Genomic DNA, 22,777 nt, shown 5'->3' with positions numbered 1-22,777 from the left:
ATTCTTGTGAAAAAAAGCTTTTGAAAAGCTCAGTTACTAATTTCCTTTTTAAAAATAGTCATTTCACAGTTTTTTACCATAGGAAAAATGCAGATTTCTACTATTGTCCCTTTTTAAGCTACAGGGCTAAGAACACCAGGTGGTAAAACACTTGGATGACAAGACTATTTATAAATCATGGTCACATGTATAATACTCTATGGAAAAAGATTTACCAAGCGGGAAAGCGCCGGTAGACAGGCACAATAAAATAGCACACACAAACACACACACAAAATTTCTAGCTATCGCAACCAACGGTTGCTTCTTCAGGAAAGAGGGAAGGAGAGGGAAAGACGAAAGGATGTGGGTTTTAAGGGAGAGGGTAAGGAGTCATTCCAATCCCGGGAGCGGAAAGACTTACCTTAGGGGGGAAAAAGGATAGGTATATACTTGCGCGTGCGCGCGCCCACACACACACACACACACACACACACACACACACACACACACACACACACACACACACAAGCAGACATATTTAAAGGCAAAGAGTTCGGGCAGAGATGTCAGTCGAGGCGGAAGTGAAGAGGCAAAGATGATGTTGAATGACAGGTGAGGTATGAGTGGCAGCAACTTGAAATTAGCGGAGATTGAGGCCTGATGGATAACGAGAAGAGAGGATATATTAAAGGGCAAGTTCCCATCTCCGGAGTTCGTACAGGTTGGTGTTGGTGGGAAGTATCCAGATAATCCGGACGGTGTAACACTGTACCAAGATGTGCTGACCGTGCACCAAGGCATGTTTAGCCACAGGGTGATCCTCATTACCAACAAACACTGTATGCCTGTGTCCATTCATGCGAATGGACAGTTTGTTGCTGTCTCATTCCCACATAGAAAGCGTCACAGTGTAGGCAGGTCAGTTGGTAAATCACGTGGGTGCTTTCACACGTGGCTCTGCCTTTGATCGTGTACACCTTTCGGGTTACAGGACTGGAGTAGGTGGTGGTGGTGGGAGGGTGCATGGGACAGGTTTTACACCGGGGGGCGGTTACAAGGGTACGAGCCAGAGGATAGGAAAGGTGGTTTGGGGATTTCCTAGGGATGAACCAAGAGGTTACGAAGGTTAGGTGCACGGCGGAAAGACACTCTTGGTGGAGTGGGGAGGATTTCATGAATGATGGATCTCATTTCGGGGCAGGATTTTAGGAAGTCGTATCCCTGCTGGAGAGCCACATTCAGAGTCTGATCCAGTCCCGGGAAGTATCCTGTCACAAGTGGGGCACTTTTGGGGTTCTTCTGTGAGAGGTTCTGGGTGTGAGGGGATGAGGAAGTGGCTCTGGTTATTTGCTTCTGTACCAGGTCGGGAGGGTAGTTGTGGGATGCAAAAGCTGTTTTCAGGTTTTTGGTGTAATGGTTCAGGGATTCAGGATTGGAGCAGATTTGTTTGCCACGAAGGCCTAGGCTGTAGGGAAGGGACCGTTCGATATGGAATGGGTGGCAGCTGTCATAATGGAGGTACTGTTGCTTGTTGGTGGGTTTGATGTGGACGGATGTGTGAAGCTGGCCATTTGACAGATGGAAGTCAATGTCAAGGAAAGTGGCATGGTATTTGGAGTAGGACCAGGTGAATCTGATGGAACCAAAGGAGTTGAGGTTGGAGAGGAAATTCTGGAGTTCTTCTTCACTGTGAGTCCAGATCATGAAGATGTCATCAATAAATCTGTACCAAACTTTGGGTTGGCAGGCTTGGGTAACCAAGAAGGTTTCCTCTAAGCGACCCATAAATAGGTTGGCATACGAGGGGGCCATCCTGGTACCCATGGCTGTTCCCTTTAATTGTTGGTATGTCTGGCCTTCAAATGTGAAATCACGAACTGTTCCTCATAAAAAGAATATGAGAAAATTTTTGTTGATAGTGTTAAATATATATAACTGGTGACAGAAGCACAGTAGACAAGCTGTAAGTTATGAACGTATCATGCCAGGAACTGAATAACCATTGGCTATCTTTTTCAAGTGTAACATTAAAAACAGAAATATATCTCAAACTAAAAAACAAAACAAAATGAAGACAAAACTACATAGGAATTCACATTTTTATTTCTGTATTTCTTAGTGCAAAGACAACTCAAATACATTAGGATAATAATTCACATTGAACACAAATGACTGTAAATGGAAAACAAAGAACCATAACAGACATGCATAAGGGAAGTCACTTAAAAAACTTTTCTTTTCAAAAAGCATTAACTATCCAATGCTTTGCACTCACAATAATTCTTAAGGTTGGTTGAACTATACAAAATTAGGTACTGCAATTTATCACATTATTTACCCCAATTACAATATTGTGCTACATGTTCAATATATAATAGGGTGTGATGTATAATGACCAGCACTGTATCACAGCATGAATATAATAAAAGATAATTATGCCACTTTCACTAACTGCAGTGAATTCTGAAAATACCTCAAACAAATACTGAAAAATTCCAATTACTCATAACATGGCGCAATGCAGGAATTGACAATTTTTATATTTAACTTCACAGACAACTGCCCCATTTTCATATTATCAATTTAGTAAATTAAAAAAGCTGTCAAAAGTGACACCAAAGTACGCCCTGGCATGAGCCCTCACATTAAATATGTCCTCTGTACAAATGTAATCTGCTGACAGTTCCAACTGTCAGTCTACAGCTGCCTCACAGCATCAGTTATGTTGTGTTTATGTTCAATAATCAAAGTCAATAATCAAAATGTAATCGTATTCTTAGCTTTAAACTTCCTTGGCAACTGACGCCTTAAACAATAAAATGAAAATAAACATTTAAATTAGGTGGTTGTTTTAATGTCAACAAAATTCACTGTCAATAGACCAAACACTTAAAAAGTACATGCAGGCTGAAGTGTTTACACTGGCAACATATTTTTATGTTAACACAAATAGAGAAAATATCAAAGGTGCCTTCAGTATCAAAACAAAAATTCCATGAACCATACAAAGTTCTCACCCAGTTTTATAGGGTAAAAATAACTTAGTGAGCAACTGAATTTTTCTCAGATTCTGGATATAAATCACTTCACTTCTAACACCAGCTAAAGGCTGGTAACAGATAGGTGAACATTACAGTTGTTGCACTGAAAATGCATACTCAGAAAAAACTGCTTTCTCACATGTTACCTTTCTTTATAAAACAAAGTTTCCCCACAACTGTTTCATGAAAGTACATGCAAAGGAAAAAAATAGTCAAAATTTGTGTATCAATGTAACGCACTTAACCTGCTTTATCATGTTCCTGAAATACAGACAATTTCCAACATTTTTTTTTAGTGAAAATAAATATTTCACATTAGGATTAAATAAGAATTATTACAACCTCTATACTTTGCATTAAAATAATGCTGTTTTCCGAAGTTCAAGCCATAGACTCCTTGTTATACAAACATGACAACACATTACAAGACCCTCTAAGTTTAAAACTCTACATTTACTGGACTGTTACCTGACATGGTCACATACTTCTACAAGAGTAAAACAAATTGTTTAAGATATAACCATAGAATTCAATGGCAAAATTGCATCAAAATTTAACTGTACTCTTACAGCTATACTGAAACCCTTAATTCTAGTCCAATACAGTCTACCCAAGAGTAAATACTTCAGTATAGCACATCATAACCACAATCTGAAACCCAGTATTTAAACAGACCACTCTTATTTGGAAAATTCCACTAATTCTATGCAAAGTATAGCTTGTATTCTTTGTACCTGATACAAACTGCCTCTCCGCTTCAATGGGGCCTTTCCGACCAGGAAATACACTCACATATGAAGGTCTGGGAAACAAACAAAAATGGCAAATTCTGGAAAACAGTACATAGTGAAAAATTACTGTCAGTTAAGACCTGTGCGAATTTATTAGGAGGTTTTTCTATGTATACTGCTTCACAGAATGTTTTGTAGGTGCATTTTCTGATCAGAACGGCCCGGCTCAGGATCTGCCGCAAGTAATTACTTGGATCGACTTGCAGCGGTCTTTAGCATTAAAAAGCGACTTGAGGTTTACAGATCATATCAAGATAATTAACAATGGGACAAAACTTTCAAAGAGGTGGTCAATCACAGCAAAGTGCACTCTATACCATTTACAGACAATTAAAATTCTTTAACATCCATGACTCCTGATTGCCTTCGAGAGGGCACACTGTGTGACCACCTCATGAAGCAATTATTCACTTTTTTGATAAGATCTTTAGATACTCAAGCGCATTTTTTGCAGCTGATGATTGTGCTTCCTTTGTGTCATTTCCAGAACCATAACATACGGCCACAGGAACAGTTGAAAGCTGAACGAGGCATTGTGTTTTACCTGTGAAATATACAAATTTATGAATATTCCTACAAGGAGTGTAATTTTTCAAAATACCTAAAAATTTCAACCAACTGTTGAAGTAAAGTATGACGACTTTATAATATCTACATATTTCACTTAAATCATTTTAGCTGCCAACAAAATAACATCAGTAAATAACACAGTGTGTGCAAATGATCTTCATAAACAAAAAACCAAACAAATTTCAAGCAGAAATAAGCAAGTAGTACACCTTATGATAAAATGTCAATTACAGACTTTTTTCCTTTATTACATGAGGTTGGTAGCAGGCCCAGTTCTGCGTCATTAGTAAGTGAAACTACATATCAAAAATTTAAAAAAACTTAAAATAGACTGGATCCCACTGTATTTTTAATTCTGCTCTATTTCTAATTCAATTTACATTATGGAATATGCAAGACTGACTTATTCACGAAATCATGCATATTTTGCAGTGTGGCTTTGGTCAAGATCTTCACACAGATCATTAATTACAGAGAAGCAATTCTCCAAAATGAAACTGGAATCATTTTTTTTAAGTTACTTATCAGATGACAGCATACACATAGAAAGCAAAATAAAAGCACTTACTGTAACATTCACTAGTCACGAAAAACTAATGGTTTGGAAATAATAGGCATACACGAGATTACTTGTAAGGATCCAAGTTAAAATACACTTAGTAGTTGAGAGCAAGAGCAAGAATGGAAATGGACATTTTCCTACACCATTTTAGTAACTAAAATACCTTCAGTTCCAAAGATCAGAGCAACACAAGAAACCGTAAATGTAAATAAGCACACCAGCTAAGAAACTAATCACCCCCAGGTGACAACATACAAATAAAATGTAACATCATTTGTAACCTTAAAAATGGCCTCAATTCACGCAGAAAGAAAATCCACACAGTATGTCATATCCAGCTGACGCCACTCATTGACATTTACATCCAGCAGATCTGCCACACCACATTGTAGTGGTGTCGACTGCTGCATTTCACCAGTTATTCCACTTAGTCCGAGACATTTGTGATATGTAGCCCAGGTGCTCAAGAACATATGGGCCCAGCCCTCAAGACAGGGCTGTTAACCTAATGGTAGACCGGAGTGTCCACAGCACACTCATCATGAAGGTATAGAGAAAAAAAATTCACACTTGAGAGTGTTGAAACAGATGACCTGGTTCAAGCCCATGGTAATCTGAGTAAGTTGAATGAAGTCATGAAATGAAAAGCACCCCTAAAACATCACAGATGGGTCTCCAGCTTGAACTACACCCTTGATGTACTGTGCATTAAGCGCCTCTTTGGTCACTTGGTATGCTCAACGACGCAACATTTGAAAAAAAAACGCAAAAGTGCAATTCATACAATGACACTACATGTATCTAGTCAGCTGCAGTCCATTTTCTGTATTATTTAGCCCATTCAATGCACACTGGTTAATGGTGCCACTGTGAGCAATGGCCTTTTGCATGCTTCCTGGGACTGAATAGTCACTAAATGCAGTAGTCATAGCAGTACTTTCTCAAGAACTGTTTGAAATGGACTTGCACTCACTGAAAGCAGCAAATCGATTGTTACTGACAAGATGGAACACTCATTTCTCGTCTCTATTGGTTAGGATCTTATTATGACCACTGTTGTGTTGTGTTATATGAATGCAAGTCTCACATGATTCCTTGTAGACTGAGCTGACAAAGCACGAAAGTTTCTTTTGCCATTCTGTCATAGCTCTCTTGTCAGAAAATGTGATGTACAGAAATACTGAAAGGGTTGAACAACTAGAAAACTTTGTGATAAAATTAAGAAGGGGAGCTAACTAAAATAAAAGATTTAGAGAGAAGACAGAAACAAGTGAATTTACATCTAAATCACATACATTCAAATTGTGCAATGTGTTGACTAAATGGTACTCTTTGAACATAGTTAAGTGCTTCTAGATCTTAACAATCAACAAATATAGTACTGGTTGCTGGTTGCCCTCCCCACAAACTGTTAATGGCATTTCACTTCTGGCAGCATGTCACATACAAGTCAAAAAGTCACAGTATTGAGAGTCTATTTCCTAAAAACCTATCATCCTGCCTTATTTAAATGGCTGATGTTGAGACCTGTGATAGGGAACAAATACACTGGCACTAGCTGTGATGGCTCTACTTCTGAGCTATTTACTGAACGAGTTGTGTGTCACATTAATCTACTTGGTAACATAAGACACAGTGTTGCTGAACCTATGTGAACCTCTGCAACCTTCAACACTATCCTACACATCCTCCAAGCCTGGATTCATTTTGGGTCATTGTTCCTAGGTGTAGGAATTTTCACAGTATTTACAGAACCTTAAAAGAATGAGTGCCATTTCAGCTTACTAAGAGTAGCTATAAGCATGCTGTGTTAGTTAATGATACTTTTGAACCTTGCTTTAATGTATCCTCTATTTGTGTCATACAGTTGGTATTTAACATACTCCTCCCCTTCAAAACATGAACCGGCAACATCCATTACTTTCTTAATGTGAACATAAACACTAAGACATTAAAGTAACTGCATCTATGCGGAGAACATGCGTTTAAAAAAATTGACAGTTGAAACATTTGTTTCACTTGTAACATAAGAGGAAACAATAAATGAGTAATAAATAAATAAATAGATGTTTTGCCAAAAGAATAAAATTGTGTTCATTAATTAAAATGCACAATTAATACTATAAAATATTACAGTTTCGTGCAATAATCTGAAGTTTGTCAGTCATCTATTAACTGAAACGTCAGCTCAGCAAGCTTCCACAGCAATAATCATCAGACTTTTAGACTAACAGTGATCATGTTTTGAGAATGTAGCACAGTGACATTAGCTAACTATTGGTTCTGAATGGGACAGCATGTGATGAAACCTCTCATCAATTTGAAAATTCAGTATATGGATCCTAATATCACAATTCTATAATCGAAAATTCATTCAAACCAAAAATTTATAATTCTGTCCTGAGAGTTCATGTACACTTCTGAATATTACATAAAATTCTCTGCATAGCACGCTGAAGTCACATGCACTACTCAAAAGTACATCACTGAGTTCTTAAAATTTTCACAGTCCAAGGCCATCATCAATCTTGGAAAGTTCTTCATCCATGTGACAGTATTAATCTCACAAATTTAAGAGCAAACTCTGCCAGAATAGCCATCTGTGCATAAGAGTTACTTAGTGACAATTTCTTCAACAAGTTGAAGGGATCATGACAAACAAGCGAGTTTAAATGGAAACAGTCTTGAATCAAAAACATTAAGGTTTTTTGTCTAGATGTATTTTCCCGTATGACAATGTAAATGCAAATGCAAAGCAATACTGCCATGTAGAATCTGTAATCAAGTATCAGTTACAAGAACATCAACAAGTAGCAGCATTTCACACTGAAAGTATATTCATTGAGCACACACAGAGTGAACTGCCTGGATTTTCAGAGAGAGCTCCTATTCATACACGCATATAAGTTCTAGTACATTACAATATTCCATGTACCAGTTCAAGCAATTACAAATCTTATACAACAATTAACTGCAAGAAGTAGGAATTGGATTGGTAGCCCAAACGACATTCAAATGTGACTATAGCCATACAGTGGACAACATAAAATGGACAGATACACTCTGCCTCCATACGAAACAGTGACCCAATGTCAGTTGATAGAGGATCATTGCGCTTCGGTTGTGTTGTCAAGTTGTCAGTCACTGTGACATTCAAATGGAGGTAGCTGCATCAAGTCATTGTGACCGTTGCGCAAATTTTCATTTTACTTGTGCTGAAGGCCCCTATTGGGGAATAGTGCTTCAAGACCATGATAGAGCTTCATGTTAGAGACAAAGATTACATTTCTGCATCTTTTCCTCTCAGTATAGGATCATCATCATCATCATCATCATCATCATCATCATCATCATCATCGGTAATATCTAATTAGCCAAAGTGCTACTTTAATCACTTTTATGCAAGTCCAATCTTCCATACAGGTGTAAAAAAACCATGCAAGGTCACCAAGGTTACAGCTGACAAGTTTGTGTTTGGCACTGTAGTGCCCACGGTCTGTATACTGGCTACACACAGTTGATATGAATGTCACTTTTCAGTTCTGGTGGTATAATCATCCTCAGCCACAGTCACAGTCACTTTCAGACAGAAAGAACTATCCATTGTTGTTTCAGCCTCCTCACCATGCATCACAAAAAGTGTATGTGAAACTACTTGTGTCTGGCTTTGCTTTGCTGTGCTGTGCTGTGTATGCATGTCACAACAGACAGTATTGTACCCAGTCTCGATGTCAACTTACAACACATATGCCAATGTCCGTCCCACAGCTTTGACAAACTTTAGAAATGTCATCATTTAAATCATCAGCCTGCCTACAGTGTTGTACACTGAACAGCCAAAGAAATTGGTACACTTGGCTAATATCGTGTAGGGACCACGAGAGCACCCAGAAGTGCCACAACACGTTGCAGGGACTCTACTAATGTCTGAAGTAGTGCTGGAGGGAACTGACATCATGAATCCTGCAGGGCTGTCCATAAATCTGTAAGTGCACAGGGGGCGCAATCTCTTCTGAACAGCATGTTGCAAGGCATCCCAGATATGCTCAATAATGTTCATGTGTGGGGCATTTGGTGACCAGCAGAAGTGTTTAAACTCAGAAGAACGTTTCTGGAGCCACTCTGTCTCCGTTCTGGACAAGGAGTGTCGCACTGTTCTGCTCAAAATGCTCTAGTCCGTCAGAATGCATAATGGACATGAATGAATGCAGGTTATCAGACAGGATGCTTACGTATGGGTTACCTGTCAGAGTCATATCTAGACATATCAAGGGTCCCATATCACTAGAACTGCACACGCCCAACACTATTACAGAGCCTCCACCAGCTTGAACAGTCCCCTGCTGACATGCAGGGTCCATGGATTCATAAGGTTGTCTCCACATCTGTACATGTCCATCTGCTTGACACAATTTGAAACAAGATTCATCCGTACAGGCAACATGTTTCCAATTGCCAACAGTCCAATGTCAGAGCTGACTGGCCCAGGTGACGTGTAAAGGTTTGTGGCATGCAGTCATCAAGAGTACAAGAATGGGCCTTCAGCTCCGAAAGCCTATATCAATGATGTTTCGTTGAATGGATTGCACACTGACACTTGATGGCCCAACACTGAAATATGCAGCAATCTGCGGAAGGGTTGTACTTCTGTCATATTGGTCCTCCTCTTGCAGGATCTTCTTCAGCCCTCAGCAATGTTGAAGATCTGATGTTTTACTGGGTATTCATGGTACACTCGTGAAATGATTGTATGGTAAAATCCCCACTTCATAGCTACCTCGGAGATGCTGTGTCCCACAACTCGTGCCAACAACAATACCACTTTCAAACTCAATTAAATCTTGATAATCTGCACTGTAGCAGCAGAAACTGATCTAAAACTGCACTAGACACTTGTTGTCTTATATTGGCATTGCTGACTGCAGTGCCATATTCTGTCTGTTTACATGTCTCTATATTTGAATATGCATTCCTATACCAGTTTCTTTGGCACTTCAGAGTATAATGTAACAATATTGCGGAAATGCTGAGTCGCAAATAGGCACAACATGAAGATCGTCACAAAGCTTTCAGCCAGTAAGGCCTTCATCAACAGATCTCTCTCTCTCTCTCTCTCTCTCTCTCTCTCTCTCTCTCTCTCTCACTGTAGTCTCAGCCAACACCAACCACATTATTACATTCTATCCAGGATTTTTGGTGTATAATGTCATTTTTTTAAATCTTATTAAAATGTTCCCTGAAGCCATTTGTCTGCACATGCCAAGAAGTTGTCATCCTGTGGGTGATAAGCCACCGTGAAGTAACTCCTGATCACAGTTAGAAGTGAAACACTTTCACCATTCAAGTTCATTACACCTGGTGCTTCACACTTCAAAATTATGCCTTCTTCAAGATCCTACACCTTGTACAGAAGCCCTGTCGATTTCTAGATTTTCAGTAGATCAAAAAGCCTTGGTGATGGCTGGTGAGGCAGTCAGTTCACACTACTACCCACTCATTGTGATCTGTCCATTTTGGAAACCTTCATAAGAGATTAATTCCAATCTGGTGAAATGGAACTACTGTTTTATTAACTGGTCCTGGGGGTGATAGGCATTTGCTCCCCATGTTCGAAGTCTCTACAATGGCTTACACAATGTCTGTCCTATCTGTAGAAGCCCATCCAATAATACCTGCTTCTTATTTTATCAATGATTGCTGATTACCAGATGTCTGAGTCTAATACTACTTTTAGCAATGGCTGGTTGTAAATTAATTGGGATGTTGAGACATCATTTCTGTCCCACTGGAACTTTCATACAATATTCATCTATTATTATAACTTCTCCTTTGACAGCTTCTCTATGGTAGTCAGTAATGGTAGATCTTCCCTTTGTTCTGCTAAAATGTTCACTACTGAATTGATGAATATGATATCAAGAGTGCTGTACAGAAAAAGAGTCAACATTGTTTAATTACAAAAATAATGCAAGTTAATGCAATTGCGTACAAAAACAATCCCTCAATTTTTCAGTGCAGCATTAGTAGTGTGCTGCTGACATTCACCCAGATTAAATACCTAGGTGTAACTTGGCAAATTGTTAGAAAAAGGAACGAGCAGTAAGGACGATAGTAGGGAAGTCAAACGGTCAACTCTGGTTAATTGGGTGAATTTTAGAAAAGTTTGGTTCACCTGAGGAGACCGTGTACAGAACACTCTTGCAACCCATGCAACTGTTCAAGTGTTCGGGATCCTCACCAGGTTGGATTAAATGAAGACACTGAAGCCATTCAGAGGCAGACTGCTACATTTGTTACTGGTTGGTTCAAGCAGCACACAAGTATTACGGAGAAGCTACAAGAACTTAAATGGGAATCACTGGAGGGAAGATGACATTCTTTTCACAGAAAACTATTGAGAAACTTCAGATAACCAGCATATAAAACTATGTGAGGAATGTTTCTGCTGCTACCATTGTAGATTTTGCATCAAGGACCACAAAGATAAGAAAAATTAGAGCTCGTACGGTTGCATATATACTGTCTTTTTTTTCCTCTCACATAGAACACAAAAGAAGATTATTATTATTATTATTATTATTATTATTATTATTATTATTATTATTATTATTATTATTAGACGCAGATTGACTGTACAGTCATTCTGTTATGTTACTGTAATGGTGTATTTCTGAAGTTTCAGTGGCAATCTTGCAATCGTCCTCATGAAACCTTCAGTCTTTTCAGTCAGCATAATGAATTGTGTTTAGTAATAACAGTAAGTTGTGCACCATATAAATTTGGTCAGAACTTATTCATGGGCCAAACAACAACAAAGCATTCTGGTCTTAGAGTACAGTACAAACTCGCCAATACAAGCATTGAAGTTCTGACTCCCTGGTTAGTCTGACCATCACATTTCATTGTTTGTTTATGTACATGGGCCACTGCAGTAGTCAGGTCTAGAATTGTCAATGACTCGTTGTCTACAATATGGATCAGTAGGAAATTGATGATTGCTAGGTATGACAATTTGACCAGTTTTAGTATGAAATTACTTGTTTCTAACTTGATTAATACATTTTATTGTGCGCACATTTGTTTTATAAATCAGTGACAGTGTTCTTCTTCCATATTAAAGCATGTACAAGTAAATTATGGTGCCAATTAAAGATAAACATGTGACACTGCATTTACAACTGGATATTGAGTTCCTGAGTGGATCAGTACAGCTGACACTGACTGCACAACAGAAGCTTTGTGTATTAGGAAATGGCAGAACATAGCACCAAAATCAAGGTTGTCATCTACTATGTAATGAACAGTACCCACGTTTATGTGCTGTTTAAGGACAGAATTTTTTTTACCATGTGACTCATGTTTTAAGCAGTTAAGTGCAAATTAGTTGAATGTCAATTCAATACAGTAACAAAATATGTACTAATGTTGAACTTTTACTCACAGTAACAGTATCTTACCATCTGATACAGGCACTATTGTAGATTACAGTTTCATACACGACTGTTTATTGTGGGAATGTTTAGGTTTTGTTTTAATGTGGAACAATGTTTCAGACAATATATGCAGTTGAAAATTATAATTGTACTCTATTGTATTGTGATGGATCAATAAAAGTGTTCCTCTGATAATCTGACCTTTTTTACAATTCCGACAACATTCCTACTCCCGTTGAGGACAGATTAGTGAGGTTCTACTGTATTCTGGATGCAAAACCAATCACACTTGCAGCAACTTCCAGGATTTGCACTAGAACTGCACCTCCTTAAGGATACAGAATTATCTTTATTGCATAGAATTATCTTTATTGTTTCCATCTGCAAGAATATTTGGAGTCTTCCCTGCAGCAATTCGAGCAGTGCCCATCCCTTGAAAACAAACGGAAGTGCATCTACAGTAAGAATACCATTCCCAGGAATCTCAAGCATGAATGTGCCTAGAAGTTGGAAAATCTGTTATAGGTCTTACTTTTACTGGATTATGATTGATTTTGTTTCCTTTAGCTATATGCTCTAAGATTTTTTCTTGGGCAACATGGTGGCACTTTCAAAGCGTCAGGCAGACACTTGCGCCATGAACTTACTTCAGTATAGCTGTCAGGTGGCTTAGATGCTCTTCAAATGGCTTCAAGCAAACAACAATATCATCCACGCATGAAAGAGAAACCCATTTAAGATGTTCATTAGGCATTAAAAGCCAGCTGTCGTGTAGTGTAGACAGACCATATATCACAATTTAACTCTTAGAGGCCACTGGATGTTATAAAAGCAATCCTTCCCAGTTAGCCTCATCAATCTCTATCTTCCAGTAGCCCATCTGAATAGTCATAAAGTAGGAGTACTTTGCAGGGATCAGTTAAGTTCAAGGTGTCACATATGTGGCAACGAGTATACCTCCTTTTTGTTTATTTGCATTAGCCTGCCACGCGAAAACTTTCTCCTACATAAGGATTACAGAAGGGGACCAGGAACTCTCCAAACAGAATGATGATGTCTCACAGCATCTTTTCCACTTTCTTCTGATCTACAAATTGTTGAGTACAGATATTCTTTACGAGTGTTGAGTAATGGATAGGATGTTCCCCAGTGGTGATACGGTGTTTCACGTTTTGTTGACTCCACACTCGAGAATGCACCTGAAAATTGAGGCGGAATGGTCAACACTCACCAACATTGTTCCTTGGTCAAGATGGAACCTACTGGCAGCTAGATAGCAGAATCCTCCAGTGTGCAATTGGTAATGGAAAAGTAGTATGGTTTACCAATGACAGTAAAGATGTGAACTTACTGAACTGGTTTGACTGGTATTATTAAATAACTTTAAGGATAAGTTGTGGCTGTTCAAGGCAATTGGTGATTCAGTGCTCTTTTTGTCCATTGTACTAACCATGATCATTGCTGGCTTGTATATTTCTTTTGTGAATCTGAGTACTTTCCTGCACTCAACCAGAACAGGTCTTGATTATGGTGGGACAAATGTGGCTTCAATGAGCAATTGTTGCATCAATTTTTTGCGAGTAGACTCATCAATTTGAGGCTCAAATCTTCTACAGTTTGACTACTTGTGATGTTTGTTTAACTCTAATATTATGGCTGCATTCTGATAAAATGATAAATGCAAAGGCTACATTCAATCTTCAATGCTTATTCTCACAATACAGATTCCTTTTGACTGGATATATTTTGCATTTTTCGTCTTCCGCACAACTTTCTTTGAATCTTGAATTGTCTTCAGCTGGCGACAATCATCAGACATCACAGAAAATGAGTCTCTGGAATTGACTAGTGCCTTGAAAGGTTGCTGATAGACATGACTTCCCAACACCATGACAACTATTGCCCATGGAGACTTTGATAAGCCTTCTTGACTAACAGAACTCTACGAAATGGGATGATTAATAATTGTACAAAGTACCTTTCATTATGATCTGTGGTTTATAAATAATCCTTCCCACACTCCTGAATGGAGGAAGTGGGTGGGTTTTTAAGAGCACTTATGCTCTTTTCAGCCATAGGTTTAGGATTTTCTGTTTATGCACCTTTTGTTTTTAGATTGGGGAAATTTGGAGTATGCTCGCAGCCAAGATTTAGAGTGTTTTAAGGCATTTTCAGAAAGCAAGAACCAACAGCATATCAATCTCAACATTGAGAGAGATCTATGTTGACAACTGATGAAAATGCTGAAGAGCCAGAGGCCTCAGATACTTAACAATCACTATTTGGAAACAGCTGAATTTTGCTTACACCTATTCATCATATTTGGATAAATTACATGGCGGTGAGGCAATAAATGGTTGTGAAACACCTATGTTGCAGTGAGAAGGACAACAGGAAATTAATGTGTTTGGGAACACATATGAAGACCTTTTTAAGTGTATTTATTGGTGACAAAATGTATTTCAAATGCGATCTGTGAACAAATGGATGGAAGAGCAAACATGGCACACTTTAAAACTCTGGAGGAAAAACAGGTAGCTGTTTGGCCAGATACCAGATGTCCAACCATTCTGTAACCTTGACAGTCAAGATATCCCACAGCCAGATATTCAGCCGAACATTGTCTCCGAGCGTGTTGTAATGTGCAAGTCTGAAAAAGCCTGCAGGTCAGGTGAAGACTATTGGGTGGACTCAAGTAAATTCGGTCCTGTCACTCACGTGTGAAGTGAGCAAATAATAAAATGATTTAATGATTTAACTATTTGGCTTTCTGGAAATTGTAATCACTTTCACTTGTTATTTTGTTTTATAACTGAAAATAATTTATTAATTGCAAGATAAATTATGAAAAATGCCACTTATGAAGAAAAGGAAGTCTCTCTGGGAATACTTTGATATAAACAGCGACAATATCGAGTTTGCCGGTTTTCTGTTGTACCGAGTTCAAATTTCTCATGAAGGAGAAGGAAGAGAAATAGCTGTGTATCAAAGCCTTGGCTTGTTTTGTTTTGTACTGTTTTATTACACTGACCAACAAGGAGTTTGTCTACAGATATGATCATTAACATCTTTAAGTAAGTACCTATTCTGAATGCTCAGTTTAATTAAACTTGTGTGGGATGTGTGGATGTTTTTGTGAAAATAAGTTTTAAAAAATGTTTGTTAACTAAAGAGACCTAACCTACCTTAAACCCAATGAGTAAAAACTATCCCAATAAATTCAAAGCAATTTTAAATAATGACAGAACCACCTCCATGCTATGATATCTATAGCCATCTCCGTAACAAGTTCATCTTCAATATCAACAGAAGAGCAATTCACTACGTAAGGATGATTTGAAAGGAAGTTGTTTCGGGATTATACGACACGTAAGCTAAAACATATTACAATTTAATAGCTAAAATGATTGCACTAGACAACTTACCATTATCTGTTGCAGAAACGATTAGGTTGACAAGTATTCAAGAAGTTTTACCCTGGTATAAAATGCCATATGTACATACATTTACCAAATAATTATTCCAGACATCTATGACAGGATTTATGAAAAAATCTAACAATACATTTCAGACACACACACACACACACACACACACACACACACACACACACACACACACACACACACAGAGTTTCTGTAATTTCTGATGCATATACCTGTTTGGGTAACAATACCAGCCAATGGAGTCTTATGCATTCCAGTTCTTGCTATGAAGCCTTTCCTAGGTTCTACCACTGGAGAAAATATAATGAGGGAGATTATTCATCACCGATTCCTGAGATCTAACTGAAGCAAAACACATTCACTTACTCATGACAGTGGCCCTAACAAGGTGAAAAGTGTTCCAAGTGGCTGAGTATGAGTCTGCTAAACATTTGTGTTAATATTCAAAATGCATTGGTTCCATATGTCAACATTTTGCGATGCTTGGCCCAAAGTACCTCAGGCAGTTTGGGCCTAGCAGGAAGCCAGTACACAATTGATGTCCCACAACAATTTTCAGGGAGTTGCTAGTTAACATTCATTACATCAACGTCATGGGTTTATCACTATTAGGGTCATTCAGTTAGTATTTAGCCATGAAACTGTGCATTTTGGGCCCAAATATTGTGAATTTGTGTATTAGTCTGCCACCAGAGGACTTTGCGATATGGTGCCTACGAATGAAATTTGTGTAACTGGATTGGATATTTTGGCTTACTTGTGACAAAGCTGATGATCAGACTGAGAGCACTGAGTGTAAATAAATATTAAGAAATCAAAAATCAAGTACTGCAGTGCGGTGTACAGTGCCGCAAATAGTGACTCTGCATGGTACTCAACAGAATACTCAGCAGAATGTTATCTTACCTATACCAATGATAAAAATTCTCTCACTTAGAGCAATTTCACATTTTAAGAAGCACTCAATTCCTGACGTGATTAGAAGTTGTCTTAATTTACCAGATAACAGGTTGTTAAGTATGAAGAATAAACAAACAAATTAAAAATACAGCTGTCTCTCTAATATAATTTTCTCTCAAATTTTTCTTCACAAATACATATGAGTCCTTACCTGTGACAGATTTTTCTTCAATGTCTACATAAGTCACTTCGAACCTCTGTTCAGTTGCTATTTCTTGCAGAAATTGCCCAAAATTGAAATTTGATGTATTCAGGGGTGTATTCTGGAAGACAAATTATACAGCATTATATGCATTTGGAATGTTAACACTCACTCACTCACTCACTCACTCACTCACTCACTGTATACTGAATTGTGGACACCAGAAAGCTGATGGCTGACAGTTATATTATAAATTTAGGAACTGTGGAGGCCTTAACTTTCAGCGAAGAAAAAAAATAAAACTGTTTATGGTTAGAACCTTTTCGAAAAATTCAAGCAGTTCTGAACTGTAACTCTCAACCTGTTATCTGCCTTTTACATGAACATTCTGACATCTGAACACACCTCACCAATCCAAAAACTGCTCTCCATTCATACCTCACATCTACTTAATTCTGTATATTTTGCCACTGGAAGAAAAGATTCAATTTCCAACCTGTGGCTGGTCATCTTGGTCAGTACACGAATCTCTCCAATCTGGAAGAGGTGGCAGTAAGGCTGTTGGACTGAAATTCTGTCACAATCCATGGGGGCTAGCTTAGAGAAACAATTTGTGGCACTCTGGACTTACAAGTCCACGATTTAAGTACTGATCATCAGTTGCACAAACTCAATATGAATGTTTAATGATCTATAGCAGTGTACAAATTATGCCAGCAAAAAAAGTGCCATAAGATGGGCAAGTTCATGAACTTTCATGATGGAGGTGGAGAAGCATTGATGTCTCCCCTTCCTTTATATGTTGGGCAGGATGAAGGTTGTGCATATGTTGGGACCTGCTGTATGTAGGATGTCAACTCTCAATGACTTGTATCCACAGGCTGATAGTTGTCACCATCTGGCTCTGTGTGAAGCATTGCTTCATACCTTGTTTCACAAGGCCAATGTCACCTCACAAGTGAACTTCATAAACTTGACCTCATATTTTCTCGAGGAAATAAACACAAGGTAGATATAAACCCCAGCAATCAATGCCACATGAAAATTTGAAGCATTATCCAGATACCACACATGTTGCTCTCTGAACATACAGCTTTTAAACATTAGTGTGCTCTGATTGTTGCTTCACTGCGGCAGCATAATGCCTGAACACAAAGTACTGTGCAATCAAGTGGCAACAGCAACTCCCCAAAAATGTGAAATGTGAAGAGCTAGGGAGGTGGAGGAGGGAATGATAGTATGAAATGCTACCCATATAGTTTAACTATTACAAGTTTACTTCACTTTAATAGTGGCAGCTTTTACGTATCAAAGAAAATTGACACAATGAACATACCACTTCACCAGTATCATAACAGTATTTCGCTGGACATTCACAGTATTCTGCCCGGTCACCTGTGTAGTCACTTTGATACCATGTGTACTGGAAGACTGCCCTAAACACTGGTACACAAAACTGTCTGTGAAGAAGTAACTGCATTTACAGGATGGTATTCCACTAACCAAAGTTTATATAGACACCCAGAAGTTGTACCAAGTTGGTAAACCTTGAGACAAACCCCTTGAACATGTGGAAGCCAAAAACATCTAGTGGTTGGCAGTATTTTGTGCCACCCACTAGTATTGTCAATATGGAAACCCAAGATATCGAAGGCACTATTGTGTAGCTATGAGTCCTGTTACTGAAGGACTGCATGGCTGTGATGACACCTTTTGTCCCTTTTTTCGCAACAGTTCACCCTGACGTCACCTCTAAATTAAACCCATTCTGATCCATATCATAAACATTCCGTTTACTGACCGCTTCCGTAACAGCTTAGGTGTTGGCAACAAACTTTTTCACACGCAGCAATTTGGGCTGCTTTGTTATATAGCATTTTTGTTGTTTTAGCATCAGTTATCTATCAAGACAATACCATATTTCTCCTTGAAGCCATAAAAACCCACCCAGCAGATGCCTTGAAATAATTTAGGCCCACCCCCACTGCTTCTTGAATGTCCTACCTAATGTATGTTAACATCACATATCGTGAACTTATCACTCTATGCATTATTAACTGTATCTTTTGCAAGCTTTTGGCAATATTTACTATGGTTTTTGATATATTTATTCCAAACATACAGATAGCTTTTTCGTTTTAATAATTTAAAGCTCTTAACAGTCTTGTAAGATAGATTCTCTTTCTTTCCATTTTTCCAAAATGGCCTGCAGCATATATTCCTCAGTTACAGACATGAGCAAAGTGGTATTTGACAATTTTACATCATCAAAGCATAACTGCTGTCATCATCCTCTTATACACGTGCACCAAACATCAACCCACTAATTTCTTCTATATCTAGCACGTCTTCATCCATGAAAAAGTCTGCAACATCTGCAATGAAGTTGAAAGATACAAGGAAAATCATAAAGAAAGTCTCATGTGCTTTTGTTTACCATGTGTAGAAGTCTGTTCAATAACCAAAAATATTTATGCTTACTGGTCATGACTTTCAAGAGTTCTAGTTGCCATTTAATCATTGCAGTTTAGCCATCATTCCATAACGCTCCCAGAGGTGTCTCACAAAAGCTGTGGTTTCACTGACATCATGAACATAAACCTCTTACTGAATTCCACACACAGCACTTTGCGTTTGGCATTACAGGGTCGCAATGAAGCGGGGCGCGTTACAAACAATCCGAGTGTACGAATGTTAAAAATTTGTACGTTAGAAAGGATATACATGCATAGTATCTGCATAATAGCTTGGATTTTTATGTGAGATTGACTGCTGGGGTTGATATCTAGCTCATGTGTTTTTTCCTCATGGCAACAAAAGGTTGAGTAGTAGTTGTTCCCTTGTCAGACCATGAAAGTTTGTCAGATGAGCTAGCCCATCTCAAAGTCATCTTTCATCAGAATGGTTATTAGTGACAGACATAAGAAGTGTATCATGCTACTATCCAACTGTGCACCATGAGAGTGATGATAATACCAATGTAGCACCAGAGTCTACAACCTTTCTGACTTAAGCATGAAGCAGTTCCAACAGTACGGTTTGTATTTCTCAGAAATATGACATGAGCGTGTTTTTTGGATACTATCTTAGATCAGGAATCTTTTAGGATCTGTGAAGAGTGATCTCTGTATGAGGTGGCTCTCTACCGTATTCCTCGTAGTTGTGGAATGTCTTGTATTGCTCACACCATCAGGACCATGGAAGAATGAGGTACTTGTATTGAGCATAAGTGTCACACACACACACACACACACACACACACACACACACACACACACTTTGAACACCCGTGCAAATCTGCTATTACAAAATACTGCCTTGGCACCAGTTGTCCCACTAAATACAACAACATGGAGATTGTTGCACATATTTCTGGATATTGTGATAGTGTTTTTAAGAAAGCAGTTGAAATTAAATTAGCAAGTGACCTTATAAATAGAGATGGAGGTATTTGCTTAAATTCTGCAGAGAATCCTGCTCTCTCCTTTGTCAAAAAACAGAGCAACAGAGTTAGCATTTCCTTGCCCATTGGTTGTTAATATTGCCAATCAGTAGCTAACTACTGATGTCAGTCTTCAGATGGTGCTAATGTTTAGAGAGAGAGAGAGAGAGAGAGAGAGAGAGAGAGAGAGAGAGAGAGAGAGAGTGTTTGTTTGTTTGTGTGTGTGTGTGTGTGTGTGTGTGTGTGTGTGTGTTCCTGATTATGTGCTCCATACTGAGGTTTTAAATTTGCATTCTTGCTGCATTTGTGCCTCAAAATTGACAGGGTGTGCAGCATCTCTCGAAATATTGGTGGGTGTCGAAGACGTCAGATGTCACCCACATGCATTTCGGTAAGTTATCCGAAGGTTTGTAAAGTCCAATAATAAATAACATGATATAGCCAACATCCTCATCTGCCATTATTCAAACCTGCGGACTTTCTAATCTCTTTCTGAATCACAACACAGATTTTAAATCAAAAGTACGCATTACTCCTTTATCATAAATTTGTAAAAGGGGGTCATAAATTATTAGACGAGAAAATTTTAAATGGAATGCTGACAATAAGGAGTGCATAGAAATTCCAAGTATTTTTATTAAAATTTCATGAATTTAGATTTTATTCCTTATACAGAGTATTACTGGTCTTAAGTTTCTTAGTACTCAATTAGCACAATTGGAATACTTTGGGCAATAATGTTTGTTTTGGCAACTGTTCACCTCTACTGTCCAACAATATTTTAACTCAATCTAACAACTGAATCACTAATTTTGTATTTTTCATATAAAAAAACACATTTACACTACCAATTGCTCTCATTATGCGCATCTGCCAATTTGCAAGAAAATTTAAAGTTCACTTCGCAAAAATAATTTATGCTGTCAGGTCTGTGCCCCAGGCTTAAATCTACAGGTGGGCAATACAAAACACAAAATTCAAATCCTTTTTCTCTGAATGAGAACACTACACAAACTGAGGTTTTAAAGCCCTCAACTCCATACAGCACCCCCAGCATAAGGTTAGTGTTACTCTCTCCAGACCCTATTCCCTATGCTGAATGTGGCAAATAAGAAGTGTGAAGGTAGTGCATGTTACAAATATGTAGCACACAACTGAGTGAAGTTTATTTTAAAGGTAGTTATAGAAGTGAATTGATAGCAAGTGGAACATTCAAACACTTTATCCCAATTTCCATTATTTACATACAGTAGTGGTGAAAGATATTCCAGACTTCATCATGACAGAAAACATCCCTAACCTAACCTATTAAAATGGTTGCAGAATAATTTTGCTCTTCTCTGAAACGAAGAAGAAATCTCCCCACAATTTCTACTATTTTACACCTTCAACAGCATAGTTGATAATAATATCTACCTCAATGCTCTCTCTAATTGTCCTGCATGTGAACATTAGTTATCATGCAAAGTATTTCTTTACATTCTGCAACAAAGATAGCACCACATCTGTAACATATGGATATTAAATGCAACCAAGCATTACACAATTTCATTCATACTTCTTTCCTTGATTTTCAATCTCAACAGTCCTCAACAATATTTCTTCAACATCTACCAATGTCACGGCAGTGGGAGTATAGAAACTCTAGAACAAATTAAATCAGTCTCGCAACCTGAAAGGAGAGAGCAGCACAGAGAGGGAAAGGAAGGGGCACAACAGAGCTGAATCATTATGACCGACTGCTTGCAGCCCAGACTTGCAACAAAGAAAGTTCTTCACTGGTAGTGGTGATACCAACGTTTCAATGGAAAAATGACTCATATTATTTGAAAACAACAATCCTGAGATCAGCACACATTATGGGAACAATCACAATTTCAACTAGCAATAACTTTTTTACAGTGTCTAAGCACATAAAAATGTGCCTATACAATTTTGCATATGATGCTACACAAAAATGATTCCCAACAGGAAACCACACTCAAGACACAAAATTAACCCATGATGGTTTAGATGATCACAAGCTCAAGCTGCTGTATGTGATAATTGATAATTCACCTTTTATTAAAAAGAAAAAATGGAACAATGCTTCACTGTTAAATATCAGGTATGTGGGAAAACATTCATCTCCTACTTTACCCGGATTTGAATTCAGGAGTCTATATTTATCTATACTTCTCCAAATTCCCAGTTTGTACATTGCAATGGCTTGAATTATGTAAACTACAAACAATTCTCTCCCACATTCTCCTTACTTTCGTCAGAACTCTGGGGTCTTCCATTTACACATTCTATTAGTATAGAATGTCCTGCCTACAAGAGCACTACTTTCCTTTAACTGGACACTACACTGACAAGAAAACAGTGTATATTTTACATAAATGTAGTTTTCCTGCACTGTCACCACT

The 22,777-nt window shown here is 38.1% G+C and overlaps 1 protein-coding gene across 4 annotated transcripts in view; it reads right to left on the bottom strand.

Moving 5' to 3' along the window:
• Positions 1 to 2,063: 2,063 nt before the first annotated feature.
• Positions 2,064 to 22,777, bottom strand: part of LOC126354324 (RISC-loading complex subunit tarbp2) — a 118,879-nt gene continuing 98,165 nt past the window's right edge. For all 4 annotated transcript variants that reach the window (XM_050003881.1, XM_050003882.1, XM_050003885.1 and 1 more), the window contains 2 exons: positions 16,937 to 17,048; positions 2,064 to 4,358 (listed from right to left, as the gene is read on the bottom strand). In XM_050003881.1, the coding sequence (XP_049859838.1) occupies positions 4,222 to 4,358; positions 16,937 to 17,048 (249 nt within the window). In that variant the 3' untranslated portion in view covers positions 2,064 to 4,221. The remainder of the gene's footprint in view (positions 4,359 to 16,936; positions 17,049 to 22,777) is intronic.

The sequence above is a fragment of the Schistocerca gregaria genome, chromosome 3 (assembly GCF_023897955.1).
Source record: "Schistocerca gregaria isolate iqSchGreg1 chromosome 3, iqSchGreg1.2, whole genome shotgun sequence".
Lineage (NCBI taxonomy): Eukaryota > Metazoa > Arthropoda > Insecta > Orthoptera > Acrididae > Schistocerca > Schistocerca gregaria.
The sequence above is the reverse complement of the archived record's forward strand: the minus strand, read 5'-3'. Positions and strand labels throughout refer to the sequence as shown.